We start from the raw sequence: 20,734 nt of genomic DNA on the forward strand, positions 1-20,734 counted from the left end.
TAAACTTGGTAATATTTCAGATTCTCTCTCTCTCTCTTTTTTTTTTTTTATTTCAGATTCTCTTAACAAGAATGTGCAAACTGCAAAAAGCAGGTCAATTCTAAAACTATAGGTATAAACATAGGGTTTTCACACATTTTTCCCCCCCTAGGGGAAAAAAAAAAAAGCCTGAGCCGTCCAGGTCCAGTGAGTTAAGTTTACTGATAAGGTTTGCTGTTTTTGAATTAGAATGTTTCTAGAAGTTTTTTGAGAGAGAGAGAGAGAGAGAGAGAGAGAGAGAATGAGCCTAAGCAGGGCAGGGGCTGGGGAGGGGCAGAGAGAGAGAGTCTTAAGCAGGCTCCGAGCTCAGCACACAGCCCAACATGGGATGGGGCTCGATCTCACGATCCCGAGATCATAACCTGAGCTGAAATCAAGAGTTGGATGCTTAACCAGGTGAGCCACCCAGGTGCCACTAGAGGTGTTTTGTATTAAAAACTTGGCACATCTTCTCCTTTTTTTCCTTCTTTCTTCTTCCTTTCCTTCCTTGTTTCTTTCTGTTTGATATTTTTCTCCAGTGTGTCTGTTTTACCCTAATATTCTGTTCTCTGCCTTTCACCAGTCTCCACATATCATTCTCTCCCTTGTCTTTCTTGGGTTTCATTTCTCCAGTCTGCTCAGTCTCTGGAAGCATCTGGCCTGTGCGTGACCTTCTGCAGCCAGGCACCTGCTGTCAGGTCCTGCCGAACTTAGAGTTGACCGTGGAATGAAGTCTCCAGTGGACATAACGATCCCTGTTGGCTCTGCAGGGAGAAGCTTGCAGCCTGCCCTGCACAGGGTACAGAAGGGCCGAGAGGACAGGCCTCGGAGCCGTGGCCTGGCCGCCAGCCAGCAGGGGCTGGTCTGTCAATAACTCTCTGGAGCAAACTTTCAGGCTCCTCCCATGTGCTGCACTTCAGTTTTCTTAGTGATGATTCAAGAATGCTCCCTGGGAATCTTTTCCTTTCCTGTCTCAGTAGTTTTGTATGGGTTGCTGGTTTCTTACTGATGACGTTTTGGTTACAGGGGCGTTTTACCATTGTTTGTATTAAGCATTAATGAAACATGATGATTCTGGGAGTTCACATTTTTGCCTTTTTCAAAACTACCTTTCTTCCCTTTCAAAAGAGAAACTTTTTTGTTTTGTTTTGTTTTGTTTTGTTCTGTTCTTCTTATTGGGATGAAGTACTGTTAATCCCTCAGTAAACTTGCTGTCACCTGCGTAGGTCTCTTGAGTCCACACAGTTCATTCTCTTTCCCTTCTGATTTCTGCGTCTGAGCTCGTGAGTAATTCTGGATGACAGCGCCGGTGTATGGAAGTTCTTGCCAGGTGATCTCACCTGCAGAGACTGTGGGCATGGCGCCCCGATATCGATCTGCCAGGACTGTGTGTCAGGAAGGACATCCTGTGAAATTCCTGCTCGGGGTTAACCAAACGGGAGCGGTGCTGAAGGGTTTCATTCTTCTGGCCTGTCTCCTCCCTTATTAAAATGGATGAAGAAGCCTCTTTAGCCATGAATTCTTGCTGACAGGCTGACCCAGGGTCAGGATGGTGGGTAAGGCTAAGAACATTCCACAGGATGGGTGGATGAAAAAGAACATATGGAGACTCGATACAGGCCTGACCTAGAAGGGGTTTCAGTAATGATCACCTGACCCTAGAATGGGGTGCCCCTCACAGGGAGCAGGGGTCCCTCAGCACCTGGGGCACCTGAGTGGTGCAGTCGGTTAGGGGTCCCACTCGTGGTTTCGGCTCAGGTCATGATCTTGGGGTCATGGGATCAGGCTTCTCATGGGGCTTTGTGCTCAGTGTGGCGTCTGCTGAGGACTCTCTCTCCCTCTCCTTCAGTCCCTGCCCCCAGCTCTCTCTGTCTCTCTTTCTCTCTAATAAACGAATAAATCTTAAAAAGAGAGAGCCTGAGCTCTGGAGTTAGACAGGCCTGGATGCAGATCCTGCCCTCACTCCTTGTTAGCTCTGTGATCTTAGACCTTACACTTTGTTATTCCCACCTGAACTGGGGATAAGAGTAGTATTGACTTTCTTGAGGTTTTTTTTTGTTCTTTTTTGTTGTTGTTGTTGTTTGTTTGTTTGTTTGTTTGTTTGTTTTTACTTTCTTGAGGTTTTAGGAAGATTCAATGGGAAAGGGGGTATAAAATGCTTACCACCCATCCAGACACACAGTAACTATTCAGTAAATGATCGCTGATTTTACCCCCGGCTTAGGACTCTTTCTACACTTACTCTGTTGCTTCCCATCCTTTTCCAAAAATCAGGTTAGAGACTGTGACATATGTGTCTATTTCCGCACAATGCGGGGTGCTATGCACCAGGGGCCTTCGCCTTACAGTTTACCCCGCCAAGGATCCGTGAAGACTATGCAAAGCGGACAGGGATAGACTTAAGGGCACCATTTTTCAGATCTTTAAGTACCAGGTATCCTCCTTTCTGAAACTGACTGCATGTGCTAAGTGTCACCCCAGGATTTTTTTTTCCAGTCTCCTCTCTCACAATTGCCCTTTTTTCAGTTTTACTAAAGAAAGGCATCTCGGGGCACCTGGGTGGCTCAGTGGGTTGGGCATCTGCCTTCGATTCAGGTCGTGATCCCAGGGTGCTAGAGCGCTGGGCCCCACATCGGGCTCCTTGGTCAGCGGGGAGCCTGCTTCTCCCTCTGTCCCTCGCCCTACTTGTGCTTGCTCTCTCTCTCTCAAATAAATTAAATAAATAAATAAATAAATAAATAAATAAATAAATAAATAAATAAAATCCTTTAGAAAAAACAGAGAAGAAAGGCATTACTTTTACTCATCTCAAATCGTAGTGTGGTGTCTTGTTTCAAAGTCTCTAACTGGGCAGCCCGGGTGGCTCAGCGGTTTAGCGCCTGCCTTCATCCCAGGGTGTGATTCTGGAGACCTGGGATCGAGTCCCATGTTGGGCTCCCTGCATGGAGCCTACTTCTCCCTCTTCCTGTGTCTCTGCCTCTCTCTCTGTCTCTCATGAATAAATAAATAAATTTTTTTTAAAAAGTCTCAAACCACTGGGGCAGAAGATATTGGGAGGGTCAATTAAAAAAATTGGTTTCAGTGAAGCCTCTTTTAATGAAGCCACCATACCCCCTCCTCCTACCCTATTAAAATTGCATTCTCAGGAAAATTTATTTTTAGGGCCTAATGAATTAGAATTGGAAGCTGTTTTATTATTTTGGTCATACATTATTAGTGATATTTTTGGTGATTATATAATCTGAAGAGTCTCTTTTATACTTAAAGCTCAATGGTCACACAGGAAATTTCAGTAAATTGAATCGAAAAATGTATTTTTGCATCAAAGTATGCTAGGGTGATTAATAAGATACCCTAAACACATAGAATTACATTAGGAAATTCGGGGGGAAAACTGACATAGAAATGTGTTTTTTTAAGGAGAAAGAAAAATAATCTCCCAACTGTTAACGGAAAGCACATTTATCTCTAAATGGAATATGGTAGATATCAAATCACTGCTTTTTATAAATGTTTGAAGACCCCTGTTATATTTTATCGTTATTAGTTTCTCATAGAAGAGGAGGGCACTTAGAGCCTTTCTTGCTGTTCTTTCTGTTAAGCACAGAATTTAATTGGTCGATATTTTATGTATGCCTTACCTTTTGCTGATTTAATCTTTAGCTGAAAGATACATGGGTATCTTTCATGTGCCAGACTCAGTGCTGAGTTGTACCAGAAGATATACCAGGCCCTGCCTTCATGGAGTTTATGGGTCAGCCTCTACTCTGGTTGAAAAGCTGAATCATGGTAGGCATTGCAGTTAAAAAAAAAAAAAAGAAAATGTGGTCATTTAGGTAGAGATCGCAGTGATTCCGCTAACGGTGCCCCTGCATTACTCCAAGTAATTATTCTTTTCTTTTGTTTTTTAAAGATTATTTATTTATTCATGAGACACACACACACAGAGAAAGAGAGGCAGAGACACCGGCAGAGGGAGAAGCAGGCTCCCTGTAGGGAGCCCGACATGGGACTCGATCCTGGATCTCCAGGATCAGGCCCTGGGCTGAAGGCGGGCGCTAAACCACTGAGCCACCCGGGAATCCCCTCAAGTAATTACTCTTGTGGGTACTGTTGCTTCTCCAAAGAATGTCGGGTTAGCATCCTTCTTTGTCTAATTAATTAATTAATTAATTTTGAGAGAGAGAGAGCATGCGTGTGTGAGCCAGTGGTGGGGGTGAGGGGCAGAGGGAGAGGGAGAGAGAGAAAATCTCAAGCAGACTCCCTGCTGAGCACAAAGTCTGGTGTGGGATTCGATCTCATGACCCTGAGATCATGACCTGAGCAGAAATCAAGAGTCTGGTGCTCGATGGACTGAGCCACTAGGCGTTTCCTCTTTGTCAGATTTCCATGTGCTGGAAAGAATGCTGAAATCGGGGCTGAGGAGACTTTGTTTTCTTGTTTGATTGGGTTTCTGTGAAGAGCACGAGTATTCCAGGAAGTCTTGGTGAACAATGGCATTAAAGTTATTTCTTCAGAGTGCGATCCTGGGTGGTAAACTCTCAGAAGGGTGGCTTCGCTTTCTTTATTGTCAGCGTTCTTCATTTATGATTTGGGAAATTAATTTGATAAGCACTTTAGAAATATCTAGACCTAGGACTAGCGCAGATTAGCACAACCTGGTGGAGTAGAGTTGTAGACACTTGGCAGTTCTTTTGTGTTGATGCTAATTTATTAAAGTGATTAAATATTTACATGAGGGACCCCAAATTGCATACGTGCTGAAGTCACACATTTTACATAATTTTCATTCCTCCAAGGGCACGGAGTTAGGCCTTATGTAATAAATTGCTTGTTGAAGTAAATGAGCTCAAGCTTATTTTGCTTTTTCCTCTAGGTGAAAAGAAATGGATTATCACAGACAGTTAGCCAGGAGGAAAGAAAGAGACAGGAGGTATGTTTTCTACTGAGCAGAGGCTTTAGAGCTCCAAAGAGTGTGTGTGTGTGCTTTTTACCCACTGTGTGCACTGGTTCAGTGTCTTCCTTGAAAATGTATTCATTTTGTTCTTTTTGCATAAGAGGTATGTGATCATTGTCAAAGGAAACTACACCTAAAAGCCCAGAATCTCCTGTGCCTTTTGGGCCAAGGGCTTGAGGGGAGTGATGATGGCAGTGTTACCAGGGAGATCTTCTAGGAAGGATGTGAATCTCAGGCCTGTGAGGATATTTATTTACTGTCCCTACCTGAGGAAGAGATGTAAAATTGGCCAGTGTTGCCAATTTTGGAAGGATCCGCAGTTGATTTTGTTAAGGAGCTAGATGAATTCCTTACACAGGATGTTGGTGCCTATCAGCACATGTGGGTTGGCTTTTCATCATTAATGAACATTTATCAGGTAAAGGATTGTGTGCCTGACCCCAAGCATTTCTGCAAGAGTGTCCTTCGCTCCTTCTTGAGACACTGATGGAAGCAGACTGGGCGTCTTGTTGAATGAGCAGAATTACTTTCAGTTGTCTGAGTTTAATATAAAAGAATTCCTGTGGCTGATAAGAACCTTTTGTGGCTAGATACAGTCACGCTCTTTTACTACGCCCAGACTCTTTGCTGTAATTGACAACAAATTTGTTGGATTAAAATATGGGGAGAGAAGGGGCCCTCACGAGAGGAGAGCAAAGAAATGTATTTGTGAGAGATCTTCTCTGAATCCCAAGTGATGTCTGTAAATCCTTAGTGTCCCAGAGCAGCATACTTTGAAAATAGGCCTGGAGGAGGTGACCCTAGAGGTTAATTAATGTCTCACTGAGATTTTATGACATGACCTAGCTTTCCTTCCATAAATTCTACCCCTTGACAAAGCATGACCTCAGGATGCAATCTCAAGCCATCTGAATGCTTTTGCTTTTTCCTTTTTACACTGTGGGCATGGACTCTTATTTCTTATGGTTTGGGTGTATGTGCCTTATATAAACAGTATTTTGATGATGCATTTTTCTTCTGCTTATCTTTTTGTGCTTTTCAAGGTAATGTTTTTTTTTTCTATAGGAGAATCATGAAAACTATTTAGCTCTTCAATTATCATAATTAATAATACGTCTCTTTTTCCTTCATACCAGGCTATCTTTGAAGTCATATCCTCTGAACATTCCTATTTACTTAGCTTGGAGATCTTGATACGAATGTTTAAAAACTCTAAAGAACTGGGTGACACAATGACCAAAACAGAGAGTCATCATCTTTTTTCCAACATTACAGATGTCTGTGAGGCAAGCAAAAAGTAAGTTCAACTTGGTTGGCCTTTGGGCATTCTAAGACCTTACTTACCAACAAACGTCTATGTTACCTCAAAAGGAAGACCTTTAAAAGTATGAGGTCTCTCATTGATTCGGTGACTTTCATCTTCATCTTTTGAAATAAATATTAAGCTCTATTTCGGGTTGTTGATGTATAGATGGATGGCAGGTGCGTAATGAATCGTCACCGCGGATAGTTTTATCTGAGGTCCTTCAGTCCTTCTCTGTCCCTGCCTCTTCTCCTCACACCTGTCCTCTTCTTCTTCCTTTTAAATATTTATATGAATAATAGAATGACCTTTCATCATGAGGGAAAATAACTCATAGTAGTACTATTCAGATACAAAAATTATTTTTGTTTACACCTACATGGTTTTTTGTTCATATATTGTAAATACTATTTTGAAAATATAGTCATAGTGACCATAATGGTTTCTTTAGGTTTTCCCTATCTAACATTCCGTAAGGCACTATTAGAGAGGAGTTTGCATTATTAGGTTTTTTAAAATTTTTATTTATTTATTTATTCATGAGACACAGAGAGAGAGACAGAGGCAGAGACACAGGTAGAGGAGAAGCAGGCTCCATGTGGGGAGTCCAGTGTAGGATTCGATCCTGGGATTCCCAGGACCATGCCCTAGGCTGAAGGCAGGTGCTCAACCCCTGAACCACCCAGGCGTCCCTTCATTATTAGTTTTAATGAGCGTAGGAATCTCAGTTCATATACCAATAGTGGGCTCTTACGTTCTTCTGAGTGAACGACGGAGCCTACAGGGGAGCTGTGTGCCATCCTAAGTTGCTGCTTTGTTAGATCAAAACAGTCGAATATTGGCAGTTTTCTATAGTTGGGTCCAAGGTTTACCGTATCATTAATGAAGGTTTAGTAGCTTCAAAGCTTCTCATTTGGAAAGGTACCTCTTAAATATTTGCTTTTGTGCCTGCTGACTCCATCGCTGTGTGCAGGTAGGATCTACCTTTTGAACTTACAAGATGGAACATTCATGGTGAACAGCTGAGCATGCACGTTGGGGCTACTTCAGAGAGCTGGAGTTTGTGGTCAGATCAATGAGATCTTCATATTTGCATGATAGTGGCAGGACTTCAGAAGCCAGACTCTGCCACAGGAGAAAAGTTCCTGGAAATCTTGATACCGACACGGATAATTAAAAATACATGTTCAGAGGACACACTGGGCCTCGGGGCACACTGGGCTCATGGTGTGCAGATGGTGGCACGTACCACAACTTGGGAATCCTTGTTTAGAAGTTAAGCTGTTACTTGTGTTCAGCCCCACTGGTCCTTTTGGTACCAGTCTTGCAAGTTTCAGTAAGAGAAATGAAAATCTCTTTCCTCCTTCAGTGAAGAGGTTCAGAACAAGAGCCTTCAGTGATGTGTCCCTGTTTGAAAGGTATTCAGATTTCAAAATGGGTCTCTTTCATTTTATCGTGTGCTTTGGTTGATCTACAGAAACAAAGCTCTGTATTAGATGCACAGCTACCAAGAATTATTACTGTTTTGATAACTGTAAAATGTAAGTCATGATTTTAATTGGAATATGTTTTCTGAGAACCACAGTGGCATGCCTCCACAGAATTGTGCTTTGAATTGTGTTGGCATCAGTCAGCTTCTTACAGTGTATGAATGACTCCAGCGAAAGCTTTTAGTAAATTCTGTTGTAAATTAATCACAGTTCCTTGAAGAGAGGATACTTTGGGCCCTTATACTTTGGGTCCTGATAGCACTGCTTGTATCAGTGTGATTCATAAGGGACCTGGGCTCAAGCAGTCGCTTCTCCTTTTGGTAGTTGATTAACCTTGAGCAGGTTGCTAAACCTCACCCCCTCAATTATTTATTTATTAAAAAATAAATTTAAAAAATCTATAGCTGGTTCATCCGAAATAACTCGTTTTTTTTGGATTATAGATTAATATTTTATTTTTAATTTCAATCTTTCGCAAAATCTAAATCTTTTACGATTTTGTAAAAAGTTTTCATTTCTATACTGGCTTATCGTAAGACACCATTCTGGACATTTCTGTTTATTTTTTATTTTTAAAACAAAATTCAAAATTCTTAACTCGATCGCACAACCCTGAGATCATGACTTGAGCCGAAATCAAGAGTTGGATGCTCAAATGACTGAGCCCACTCAGGTGCCCCAAGAGGCGGTGTTTTGATTTGGATCGCTGCTGATGTGATCCCCAATCTCTCTTATGATGTATTTCAACTGAGAATGTTCATCTTCTGCATGATAATCTGATGTCTGTATCATAGAAACATATTACAGAAATTTTCTTTGATTTAGTTTGAAACACTCAGATACAGCATTTTAAAAATTCGGAAATGCTCAGCTTTGCAAAGCTCATCTCATGACATAATGCCTTCTTGCTGAACTTCTCATATTCGGTCCCCGAGTGACTGACTCTAAAGGGACAACTGCTTACTGTGCTACCCACAAAAGGGTTTGCGGTCATCAGAAAATGCTAAGATGTTGAATGAAGCCAATGACTGGTGTTGAATTAGTGACTACCGGCGAAGCGTGGTGCTGTTCAGTGTGGCATAAGGAAGATGCACACTGTCTTCATTGTTGTACTTTCCCCTGCTGGAAGATCATAGCCGGAGGTGATGGCATGTTTAGAGCAGGGTAAGGTCAGAATATGTTCGATATTCAGCTCTGGGGATTCACTGATGCGATGTCTGGTCCCCTTTCCATCGGCAGAGGTTCTGCTTGCTGGTAAGTAAGAGTCAGAAGCCCTCGGGAGTCAGAAACAGGAGCGCTCGGATGCTGGGCCCATCCGTGGGATGTCCCCGCTCCGTTCTTCTCTTTGTGAAGAATTGATGCCCGGTTTCTAGAAGGTGCATTTCTGCCGGCCTCCGCCCAGGGGCTGTTGTCCCCCGGGGTCAGCTGCTGGACATGCACAGTGTGTGCAGAGGGTCCCCTGCGGGCCACCGGCCCTGGGGTGCGCGGGCCTGGCTCCCTCTGAGGTGGGATGGTGCAGGCCCCCATGTGCCCACCCAGGGGTGTCCAGGGCTTCCTGGAGGCTGCGGGGACCCTCGGGCCGCCCAGGCAGGCGCTCGGGCTTGCCCTGGGGACGACGGGACGACAGTGAAAGAGCCCGCCACGCTGGGAAACTGAGGCAGGGCCTGCGAGGAAGGTTTGCGGGACATTTGGCACCTGGAGTCGCCAGGAGCTGGCAAGAAAGAGGAGTTGTGTTTGCCTGCCAGGCGTCTGCCCAGGTGGCCGCGGCCTGTGCTAGAGAACGTGCGAGATGCTTGCTTCTCCTTTTTCCCATCGCCAGGTTAAAACTGCGGTATTTCTTAGGAAGTCAGTTTAAAGCTACAACTGCGCTGTCTTCGGTTTCTTCAGAGTAAAATAAAAACATCCCTCAGTGTGCTTTCGAGTCCTGAGGAACTGAGTCTGTTCCCCAACCTAGAAAGAGCAGCCAGTGCCAGACTCTTCAGTTTCTGCCTTGCGTGGAAGAGTAAATGACGGAAATCATTAACGTGCAAAGTAGCCCCCAGCACTTGGTGCCCAGAAGACTCTCCTTCCTGATTTTCATCAGATTATATTAACATCCAAATATCGTGCGGCACCGAACCCTGCTCTAAATGCATATGCTTTAATATTACCTGTTGAGATTATAGTTCAAAAATTTTACTCAAATAAGGGTGCATCGTATCTGCATTGTAAAATGCATTTCCTACTTGGTCATTAAAAATTCCAAGCTCGAATGCGTCAACAGGAAACCTTCAAAAGCTTTCTAGTATTAATATCAGCATTTCTTCCTTCCTGACTAATTTTTGGAGCTAAATTTTAAAAGAAAAACATGTTAAATTTAACTAGGCCAGAATATGGAACTCTTTATGTTGTAAAGCCTGAAGTATTGGCTGTTGGCATTTTTTTTTTTTTTCATTAGCAAACATTCTTCTCTTAGGCAGTAGGCAATACGGGTTTACCACAGAATCTTTGGTAAATAAAGCAGCTGGCCCGTTACTCTGCATGTGACAGAAAAATGTCCTTTTCAAAACCAAACTTCTTCAGCTGATAGCTGAACGGCAGTGACTTTCAGAAGCCCCTTTTTACGATGTGCTTTGCCTTTTTTTTCTTTGTCCTGAAATAAATAGTGGAAGAGGCTGATTGGAAATTTATCAATATTTTAGTCCACATGGTTCAGCTTTTATCAATAACCGGTATCTGAAGTCATAGTAAAAGAAATAAGTCGTTATTTAAGTTACCATTTCAAGTAAGGGAAGAAAGACTACAGGTGTCGGAATAATAGTCCCAGTCCTTTCAGCTAAGACTGTGGAAAAGCACTGGGTCTGGAAGTCTATAAAAAGTCTCCGTAACTGATGCCACCCGTGAAAGATGACTCATGAGACACATGCCCTGAAGTTCATTTGCTTCTGAAATCCCATTAAAAAGGATCAGATAGTCAATGCACAAACCCCCAAGGATTGAAAGAAAAACAACAAGAAAACAAGAAAAACAAAAAAACAAAAACAAGAAAAACAATAAAACAAGAAAAACAATAAGAAAGAGATAACAGCAGCAATATTTTGGAACCTGAAAACAGATGGACTCCTAGTAGCTAGTTCAGGCAATCTGGGAAGGTTACCTGTAAGCCGGTAGTGAGGAGAGCCAAGAAAGAACCAGATTTGAACCCCAGAACCTCTGGAAGGTACAGGAATTGATGAAGTTGGAGTAAAGGTGTGACTAAAAAGGATTTTTGTGAAAGCCAGTCTGAGAAGTAGAGCCCAGATCCCCACTTCAACTCTACACAGGTGGACGATGCCCTGCTTCGCTCAGCAGTAGGGCGAAATAGGTGCACTCTGGCCTAAGGGATGAAGCAAACCCCCAAACCAGGGACAGTGACAGTTGACACCTTGAAGCCCCCCTCTCCCTTTGGAATACCAGTAGCCAGGTACAGGTATACCCTTCATTCTATTTTTGTCAAATGGCAATTGGCATTGCTTTGAGTTAAGTAATATTTTATAATTTTTGTCAACAATATTCATGTTAAATCTGTTATTACTACCACTACCACTATTAACTTTTGCAGGAAGCTGGCCATTGAAGATTATCACACAACATGTAAAGCCTCACACTTTGTTTTTTTTTTTTTTTTTTTTTTTTTTTTTTTTTTAAGCCTCACACTTTGAAAGATATATCTCGGGATCCCTGGGTGGCGCAGCAGTTTGGCGCCTGCCTTTGGCCCAGGGCGCGATCCTGGAGACCAGGGATCGAATCCCACATCGGGCTCCCGGTGCATGGAGCCTGCTTCTCCCTCTGCCTGTGTCTCTGCCTCTCTCTCTCTCTCTCTCTCTCTCTGTGTGTGTGACTATCATAAATAAATAAAAATTTAAAAAAAATTTTTAAAAAATAAAACTTATAAAAAAAGAAAGATATATCTCGGGCAGCCGGGTGGCTCAGCGGTTTAGTGCCTGCCTTCAGCCCAGGGCCTGATCCTGGAGACCTGGGATTGAGTCCCATGTCGGCTCCCTGCATGGAGCCTGCTCCTCCCACTGCCTGTGTCTCTGCCATTCTCTCTCTCTCTCTCTCTCTCTCTCTCATGAATAAATAAATAAAATCTTAAAAAAAAGAAAAATATATCTCGTTAGCAACATGGTCGGCAACTACGTATTATCTCTAAATCTTCATTCTCCCTATAATGGGGTCCCTAGATTATCTAACCCGTAGGGTTGGTGTGAGAATTAGAGGAGCTCATACTTAGCACAGGGCGAGGTAAGCTCTCAAGTCGCACTGATTTTGTAGATATTATCACTGTCATTTTGATCATCTCTGCCTGGTATTCCGAAATGTGTCTGGATTTATGTAATGACTTCTGCATGATGTCCTGTCTATATTTGCCTCTGCTTGCATTGTTCCAGGACTAGGTTCAAGCACTGGTCTTGTCTTATAGACTCTTCCTCAGTGGTTGGCATGAGTTTGTTTTTAAGGCTGGTTGTGGCATGTCTTACAATACGGTAAGAGCCACCTTCGTTTTGTCGTTGAATGAAGTCCAGATAAGTGGCTTTTTCCCTAATTATAAAGCGTGTTAGTCCTGACTTAGGTTAGGACTAGAATCTGAGCTGTTGGCTTCCTCTCACCCTGGTGTTTGCCTTGCAAGCAGTGGAATCCTTGGACCAGTACTTCAGAACAGGCCCTGACGTGTGCCAGCTGCCAATTAGGCCATTCTCCTGGTTAGTTTTTGCAGACATCTGGGGCTACTACATGCTTTTTTGCCTTCTTGCATTGCTTTTGCAAGCTCCAAGACTCTGTGGATTCCGAGTTGTCACATGGAGATTTAAACTTGGACAATGATCCTGGTTGAGACCGATGAAAGTGTTACCCAGCTTAGTCATTAGCTGTTATCAATCTTAAACTAGGGTAGGACTTTGGAAAAAGAAACAATGGCTGGGGTTTAGTTGCAGTATTTCATCTGCATTGCATTTACAGCTGGAGATTTTGAACCATTACATGGGTTTTTGACTCTGCCAGTTGTGAGTTAAACAAGCAGGACCACACAGTTTTTCTGGCCGATGGAAAAGATTTTAATGTAAACTTTGCGATCTAGCCAAGTTAAATCTAGCACTTGATTTAAGCATGAGGAAGATGGTTGATGAATTAGATTTCAAAGGCAAGCTCTTTTAAGCTTGCAGATTGCTCGCTTATTGTGGGATGCTGCCTCTGAATGCTATGAATTAATTATTAGCACCTGGGCATGAATTTTATGTTTTTACAGTGGTTTTCTTATTTCATCTGCTTTAATCCTTTAAAGCATCCTGTGGAGTACCATCATTTCTCTGCTACAGGTAAGGAGATCGAGACCCAAATTCTATGAATTGGTCTAAGGTCATTCACTTCTAGGGAATTGAAAATAGTAATTTTTTTTTTTGATTCTCCAGAATGCATTCCTTGAAGCTACTCTTTCTAAACTACACATATATTTTAAGTACAGTTAAAGTTAAGTCTTAAAAACTTAAGTCTTAATACAGTTAAGTATTTTAAGTACTGTTAAAGTTTCAGTCTGAAAAACTAAATTTCAGTTGAGGCCTCTGCTAAGGGTTGCGCATTTGGAAAATAATTAGGATTTGCTCTTTGGTGTACATCACCCTTCGAGCTAGTCATAGAGCATGCATGATTATTAGACTCTTTTCTGGTATTTGGATGTCTTTGACCTCCTAGAATATGGAAACCTTAAAAGCAAAGAGCATCTAGTTCTCTGACACTGCCTCGTGCACGGCACATCATAGAAATCATCTTGTCATTTCCCCGTGGTCATTGTCCACAGGCAGTCCCTGAATGTGGCCCTCTGGTTGAAGTGTTGACAGTGTCCTCTAGACACAAGCTACTTGATTATGAAAGTGTCCTATAATTTATATCTTATCAGAAGCCTTAACATGCAACTATACAATAAAATTTAAAAGACATCCAAGTCAACTACGTGAAAGTCCTTAAACTATTTTCAGAATGATTTGGGGGAAGAGAAGGAAATGTATGTTTGCAAAGTGGTGTCTAAGTTCAGATTAAAAAAAGAAAAAGAACTAAATAAATTCAGATTATTTGCTGCTGCTTTGTGAGAAGTCTAATGTTTTCAAAGTAAATTTTCATAGAAAATGAGTTTGCAAGTCCCTCTTAGGACTTAAATGAAAGAATTCTTTGTCCCCTAGGTGGTAATGTAAATACAGAGCAACCTTGCAGGGAAATACTTTAATTTTTAAAAATGTCAACTTTATGTAAAAGCTGTGAAAATATGATTTTATTAAAAAAATCTGCACTTTCTATATGCTAAGAAGACAGGTGAATACTGTTTTAAATATTAATTCCGTGTATTATTACCATGTTCTTAGCCTATGTTTTAAAGGATGTGGATTAAATCATACAAACCTTGCGATTTTAGATTTTACAAGTATATTTATAGAATAATGTCTTGAGGAAAATGCGTATCGTGAATGGTATTTCTGAAAGAACCTAACGGATACTTTATCTATACAAGTGTTTTCTTTGGATTTCAAAAAGGTTTCAGGAAGTGATTTGCGTTTAGAAAAAAATCTGGTGGAAAGGTTCCATCGAAATGTCAAGATTGGCTAAGATTGACCTTGTCACTTGTGGGGGTTTCAAACAAAGGTCCCTTTGTAGCAAGAAAACTGTCTCTGTATCGGGAGCTCATTGGAATTTCTTTTCTAGCAGAGGAGAGTGATACGAACAACCAGAACAGGGCACAATAGCAGTGCTTGTGTTTACCCGCTGAAGCTGTCCTGTCATGGAACTCCTACTTCTGAGTCTCTTGTGTACACTTCATGCACAGCACTTAGTTATACATTCGTGTATATGTTTGCATACGTAGGTAGGGATCTTTGAAAAATCTGCAAAGAATAACATGTTTTCCAGGATATCTCTGATAGCCGCTCTCGTACGTTGAAATTTTTCTTGAGGTTTGTTCTGTTGAAAAGAGAGCAGACATGATCAAGCCATGAGATTATTCTCTTGGATTTCAGTGTAATAAGTAAGATCTTTAGGAAGACTGTTCTTCAAAAATCGATATCACAGATTTTGCTGCCTTATCCCTGATTTTTGGAGCATCTGGAGATTTGAGAATCTGTGTTTATAGGTTTTAAACCATATTACGTATCAGTGAGAGTTTGGTTTGCCTTGTCTGTGCCATCCGTGGGGATCACTGTATTAGATAGAATGCCTTTAGTTGGACCCTTGTATTTTTTTTTCCCTTTTTCTTTGTCAGTCTTTCTGGCCAATGTCCAGTTTACTAACACAACACTAGTTTTGTGATCAGACTTTAGTTTTATTAATTTAGGATATCAGACTATCAGTTAACCAATTTATTAATAAATTCCAAGATGGGGATATCATTTTATTAACATTTCAGAATAGTATACACTAGGGTAGGGATCTGCTTCTTTGCTTATTATGTATCCTTTCCAACTGAGAGAGAAGAGAAAATGTATAATTATTTAAACTCAAAACACTCAAAAAAAAAAAGAAAGAAAGAAAGAAAGAAAGAAAGAAAGAAAGAAAGAAAGAAAGAAAGAAAGAAAGAAAGAAAGACTCAAAACACTCTTCCTCCGGCATATTTTTAAATAAGATGTATTCCTCTGGACTCTTTGAAGACCCCTGTGTTTGGAAGCTCAGATGTTCACACTGGAGAAATTTTGGCCTGCCTCTGTCTGTTTCATTGCAGACTTTCTTGGCATGAACGGATTCCTAATTTTGTAGACTGGTTCTTATTGATCACACACACTCATTCTCTCTCTCTCCTGAGACTAGAGTAAGGAATGCTAATCTCATCTGTAGGCAGATCACTTCATCCTTCCCCAAGTCAGCTGCTTAAGTGAGTTTTCCATCAGCATGGAGCTGATGTCTGTTAGACTAAGGAATCTAAAAACGGGAGCCCTGAGGTCCTCGTCCGCTTGGGAGTCTGTTCTCCCCACCTCACACTTGGAGAATTACTTGCTCCTACCAGTGCTTTCCCTAGGCCGTATATTCTCCCCATGGTATGAATTCAGGAAAGTTGGTCTCACGAGGGTGAGACCTTAGGCTCAGGAGTCTGCAACCTTTATCTTAGGCTCAGAAGTCTGGCTTCCCTTAGGGCCTGGATGTGGTGGGAACCTTTTGGGGATGGTATGAAAAAATGTAGCTGTACACGTTGCCAGTGTTTTGTTTTGTAATGTGGGGAGGATTGGCTAGAAGCAGTAAAGATGTGAATAACCTGCTAATAAGATAATATGTGAAAACGGTCTTCCAAGAGTCAACATCCAAGCTATGAAAACCAGATGGGGCGGAGGGCTCTGTGAGCATAACTGCATTCCCTTTCCTCTGCAGACTGTTCAACACCATGTTTGAGGAGAACGAGGCATAACATTCTGATTATCTTAGTGGGTGTATTTCTTTTTAAGGAGCCTGGAATTCAGTAGTAGGCCATAGTGTGACGAGGTAAAAGATTAATTTGTCTAGACCTGCTTTGATCCGTTTGAAATGCCCACTTTTTCCCCCCGTGAGCTGCGTATACCCCCGAGAAGAGCTGGCTTAGAGGCGGATCCATCTGGAGAAGGCTGCTCTGTTAGAACCCAAGAAAGAGTGGGTGGGAGGTCCTGCCCACCACCACCCAAAATAACCCGCACAGATGGTGAAAAGTTCAAATTCTGCCAACGGGTTTGCTGCGTGGCTTCCAGAGATGTTCTCTGCACGTGCAAGTACGATTTCTCTCCTACGATGATAGCTTTCTGCACGCGCTGTCACACACCAGTACCTGTTTACTCTCCTTTTAGTTTGTCAAACAGCCAGAGTCCTAGATGAAGACTAGCACGAGGTATGTTTTTCTTTTTTTTTTTTTTTCTTTCTGTACTCCCCAAATAAGCCAGGGCTTCCTCTGTTTTTTGTTTTTTTGTTTTTTGTTTTCCCCTTACTTTAAATGAATGAATGGTTCCACATGAGTTATAGAATTTATTTTCCTGGGGAAATAGTCATTTCTGTGAATATGAGACTTTTAGAAGGAGGTTTTTTTTTTTTCCACTAGCATAATTTATAGAGCACCTACTGTGTACCAGGCAATGTGCTAGGCATTGGAAATGTAACAATGGATAGGACAGGCACAGTTGCCATCCTGGGAAACAGGGTAGGGACTCAGCATGGCCCCCGGGAAATCAGGAAAGTCACTTTTCTAACCCTTAGTTACTCTTCCTTCTTTATGCTTCTTTATTAGATTAATCTCATAAGATGAATAGTCTTTAATAGATGTTTTAATTTGCATATAATTTAGTTTTGTCTTTATATGTAGAAATACCGTACTAGTCATATGTTGTTAATTATTTTATATTAGCAAATAACTTCATTAAATGGGCAACTGGCATATATGAAATGGGGCTTAGCAAACCGACCTTTCTGTAATGTTATAAATTGATCATGTAACTGCAGTATGAAGATTTTTATTTAAAGAAAAACAGAGCCTGGTTTCTGTCACAGTTCAAAATACAAAATATGCTTCTAGTTTGAATGCATAATTCTTCAATTTCCTTACTTCTGAGTGATTTATAAATCTGGGGGATTTGGATACTGTCAGTTTATCTAGCTTCAGGGAAAGGCATCTGATTTATGCATTACTAGAAACTCCTTTCATATCACGTCCTTAGATAATGTTTACTTTTGTTAAAATTTCTGTAACTCATGATTAGTTTTGTTTTTTAAACTTCCAGATAATTTATTTGGTACAGGAAACTGAAATTGTAAAACCTACATGTTAGATAATTAGCTTGACTAAGATCTAGCCCACTTGCTGTTCATTTGTGTCTCACAGTAAATGCTATGGTACCACTGAGCTCGATGAACACTTTTACTTTGTTTTGTGATTAATAAACGATTTCCATGGACATTTGGGATTGGAGGGGAGCTTAGAGGCCATGTATCCCAGTCTGTAACTTATAGTCTCCCAGGCCTCACAACTGATAAGAATCAGAGCTAAGTCTAGAACCCAGACTTCTGACCCTTGCTTGGCTCATTGTTTTACAGGAAAGGATATTTCATTGTGTTAATACGTTCTTATGTGTACATGGCTTTAAATGCAAACAATATCAGTTGTATAGATTTATACTGAGATGCCCTCCACACCCTCCTCCCCGTTGACCCTGTTACGGCTCACTCTCTTTAACCATGAAAGATATCCTGTTTGTCCTGCTGGCATTTCTTTATGCAAGTATAGGCAAATATAAATGGTTTCTTGCTGTCCTTCTTTTCTTAAGAAGGAGCATATTGATTATCTACTCTATTCTGCATCCTTTTTTTCTCTCATTGGAGTTTAAATTTAGGCTCCCTTAGAAGAGTTGGTGTACCTACATCCCACTTCATTTACTATAGTTAGATCAGAGCCAGCTTCCTCTATTTAGCCTGATTCCATAGTATATATGAGAACTATGGGGGTTTAGCTTTGTAAAGACCATGTAGTGAAAAATTATTAGAAGTGGAAAATAAAACTCAAGATGAAAAGTTACTAAAATTACTATTACTTGACCCAAAGAAGAGATGGTTTGGGCATGATTACCTTGTAGATAAGACAAGAAGGCTCAGAGGGAGGTAAGTTACCCCACTCACCCAACCAGTGGGCATCTGAGTGGGGACCGGCCCGCACATTTCCCCGTCCGTATCGAAGTCCTTGCTGCGGGACTATGATACCTTTGTGAGTGACATGTACAGTTGATACCTGCGATTTGTGGAGTCCATATTAGCAAATTGGCCTACTACTTACTAACATTTATGTGTAACCCAGAATTAATACTTGCTGTGCTTTTGCAGTCATTCAGACATGTAGGCTATTTAATGGCACTTTTTTTTCCCACATTTTTGTTGGTTGATTTCACCAACAAAATTTCAAAAATTTCACCTTTTTGGTTGGTGATCCTGCTGTTTAAAATGGCCCCCCGAGAGGTAGAGTACTGAAGTGCTGTCTGGAGTTTCTTGGTTCAAGGAGGCCGTGCTGTGACTTCTGGAGAAAATATCTGCGTTAGATAAGCCTTGTCGGGCATGAGTTATGGTGCCGTTGGCCACAAGTTCAATGCTAGGTAATTAATAGTATTAAGTGAAATGTCTTTAAACAGAGACATACGTAAAATGAGGTTATGTGTTGCGCAGTTGATGAAAATGTGGTGACCAGAGGCTGATAGGAAGCTAACCCCATATTTCCACTAGGAGCAATGGTTCCCCGTACTCACTAATTTAGTGTTCACAGTAACTTTATAGAACATAACTACCATAAATAATAAGAATCGACAACACATGCAAAACTCAAGTGGCCAGTTCCTTGCTAGCTCTCTTTGGGTTTGTCTTCTCTCCTTCAGCCCTAAGGTATATCAGGAGTAAAATCAATTGGATGTAAAAGAAAGGACATTACACAGCAATGAAATAATTCACGATTATGAAAACCTGTGATTAAGATTGAATTGCTTGTTTTAAGACACGGTAAAGATCGAGACTTCTAGAATGTCACCGAAGTAGTGGTACCATATGGCAAGGTGACTGATCAAGAGCATCATCGGTCGGCGTGAATTCCAGTCCCTGTTCTCCCTCTTGACCTGTGTGATGTCGGGCAAGCTTTTTAACATCATCCAGCCTCAGAATCCACCTACATAACATGGAAATGATCACGGCACCCGCTTCCTCAGGTTGTTGTGGAAATTAAATTAGTCAGTACCTGAAAAGGAGTTAGAATAGTTGCCGGTATGCAGCAAGTGCTCTTTAGATTATTAGGATAATTGCGCATTCTCATCTGCCCAGGATAAGTTCAGTTGTTCAGGTGTAATTATTATTTGTCCCCGTTCACTCTCAAGAGGTACCCAGTTTGGAGGGTAAATTATGCGTTGATGCCAGCCAGCTGTGAGGATGATTCTTCATTATCAGACGATACCTCATCAGTGGCTACTTCTATAAATAGAAGCCGGGATGATTGTTTTCTTGTTTTCCTCTTCAAGAACCAAGGTGGAGGCTCCCTTCTCCTAGTTTTGGAGGGCTGCTAGGTGAAGAGGAAGTGAAAAACAGGTTGAAGATTCCGGTGTGGCAGGAAGGTGTGTGACTTTTACTTATTTTGCTTCCTGCTCCGTGGAAAAGAGTAGCCTGGAGTCTAGTTCTGGTTGGAGAGTTACGTCTTTCCCCCTGGTCAGCTCTTTCCCCAGTAGCCAGGAAGGACTTGTGGGAAACACTACTGGTCAAGGGGTCTAAGAGTTCGGCGTTGGTTCCCATTAAAACTCGTCTTCATATTAACCCAGATGAGAAGATTCAGGACACCCACGGACTCCACTGATGGAGGGAAGTATAAACTGGTGGCTGATGCTACTGCTACGGAAGGATGACGAGGACCCTTATTCCTCTTGAAATCTTTAGAAAAAGTATTATATACCATTCTAGCTAGGAGCCTGTAAATGCGCCCTGTTACACAGGAACAGAGATGGATTGATGAGCTTTTGGATGTCCCTCTTCACGTGGCTCATTTACTGCCGTTGTTTTAATATACCTTTTTTTTTTTTTTTTTAGAACAGTTTTAGGTTACAGCAAAATCGAGTGCTAAGTACAGAGACTTCCCACATACTCCCTGACCTCCCACAAGCACAGCCTCCCTCTCTATCAGCACCTTCCACTGGAGTGGTACGCTTGTGACCATCCAACCCATGTGGATCCATCATTTCACCCAAAATCCTACTTGACATTAGGGTTCATTCTTGGTGTTGCACAATCTGTGGGTTTTGACAAATGTATAAGGACACATACCACCATTATAGTATCATATGGTTAGTTTCACTGCCCCAAAAATCCTCTGTGTTGTATCTCTTCATCCCTCCCCATCCCCAAGCCCCTGGCAACCACTGATCCTTTTATTGTCTCCCTAGTTTTCCCTTTTACCACAATGTTGAGATTTTAAGTGGTTATTTGTCCTACATGCCCTTTTGA

General features: G+C 41.6%; 1 protein-coding gene across 1 annotated transcript in view; it reads left to right on the top strand.

The window, feature by feature from the left end:
- Nucleotides 1-20,734, top strand: part of ARHGEF26 (Rho guanine nucleotide exchange factor 26) — a 112,428-nt gene that overhangs the window by 23,556 nt on the left and 68,138 nt on the right. The window contains exons 5-6 of the mRNA XM_038570206.1: nucleotides 4,895-4,951; nucleotides 6,112-6,272. Coding sequence (XP_038426134.1) covers nucleotides 4,895-4,951; nucleotides 6,112-6,272 — 218 coding nt within the window. The remainder of the gene's footprint in view (nucleotides 1-4,894; nucleotides 4,952-6,111; nucleotides 6,273-20,734) is intronic.

Source organism: Canis lupus, chromosome 23, assembly GCF_011100685.1.
Source record: "Canis lupus familiaris isolate Mischka breed German Shepherd chromosome 23, alternate assembly UU_Cfam_GSD_1.0, whole genome shotgun sequence".
Lineage (NCBI taxonomy): Eukaryota > Metazoa > Chordata > Mammalia > Carnivora > Canidae > Canis > Canis lupus.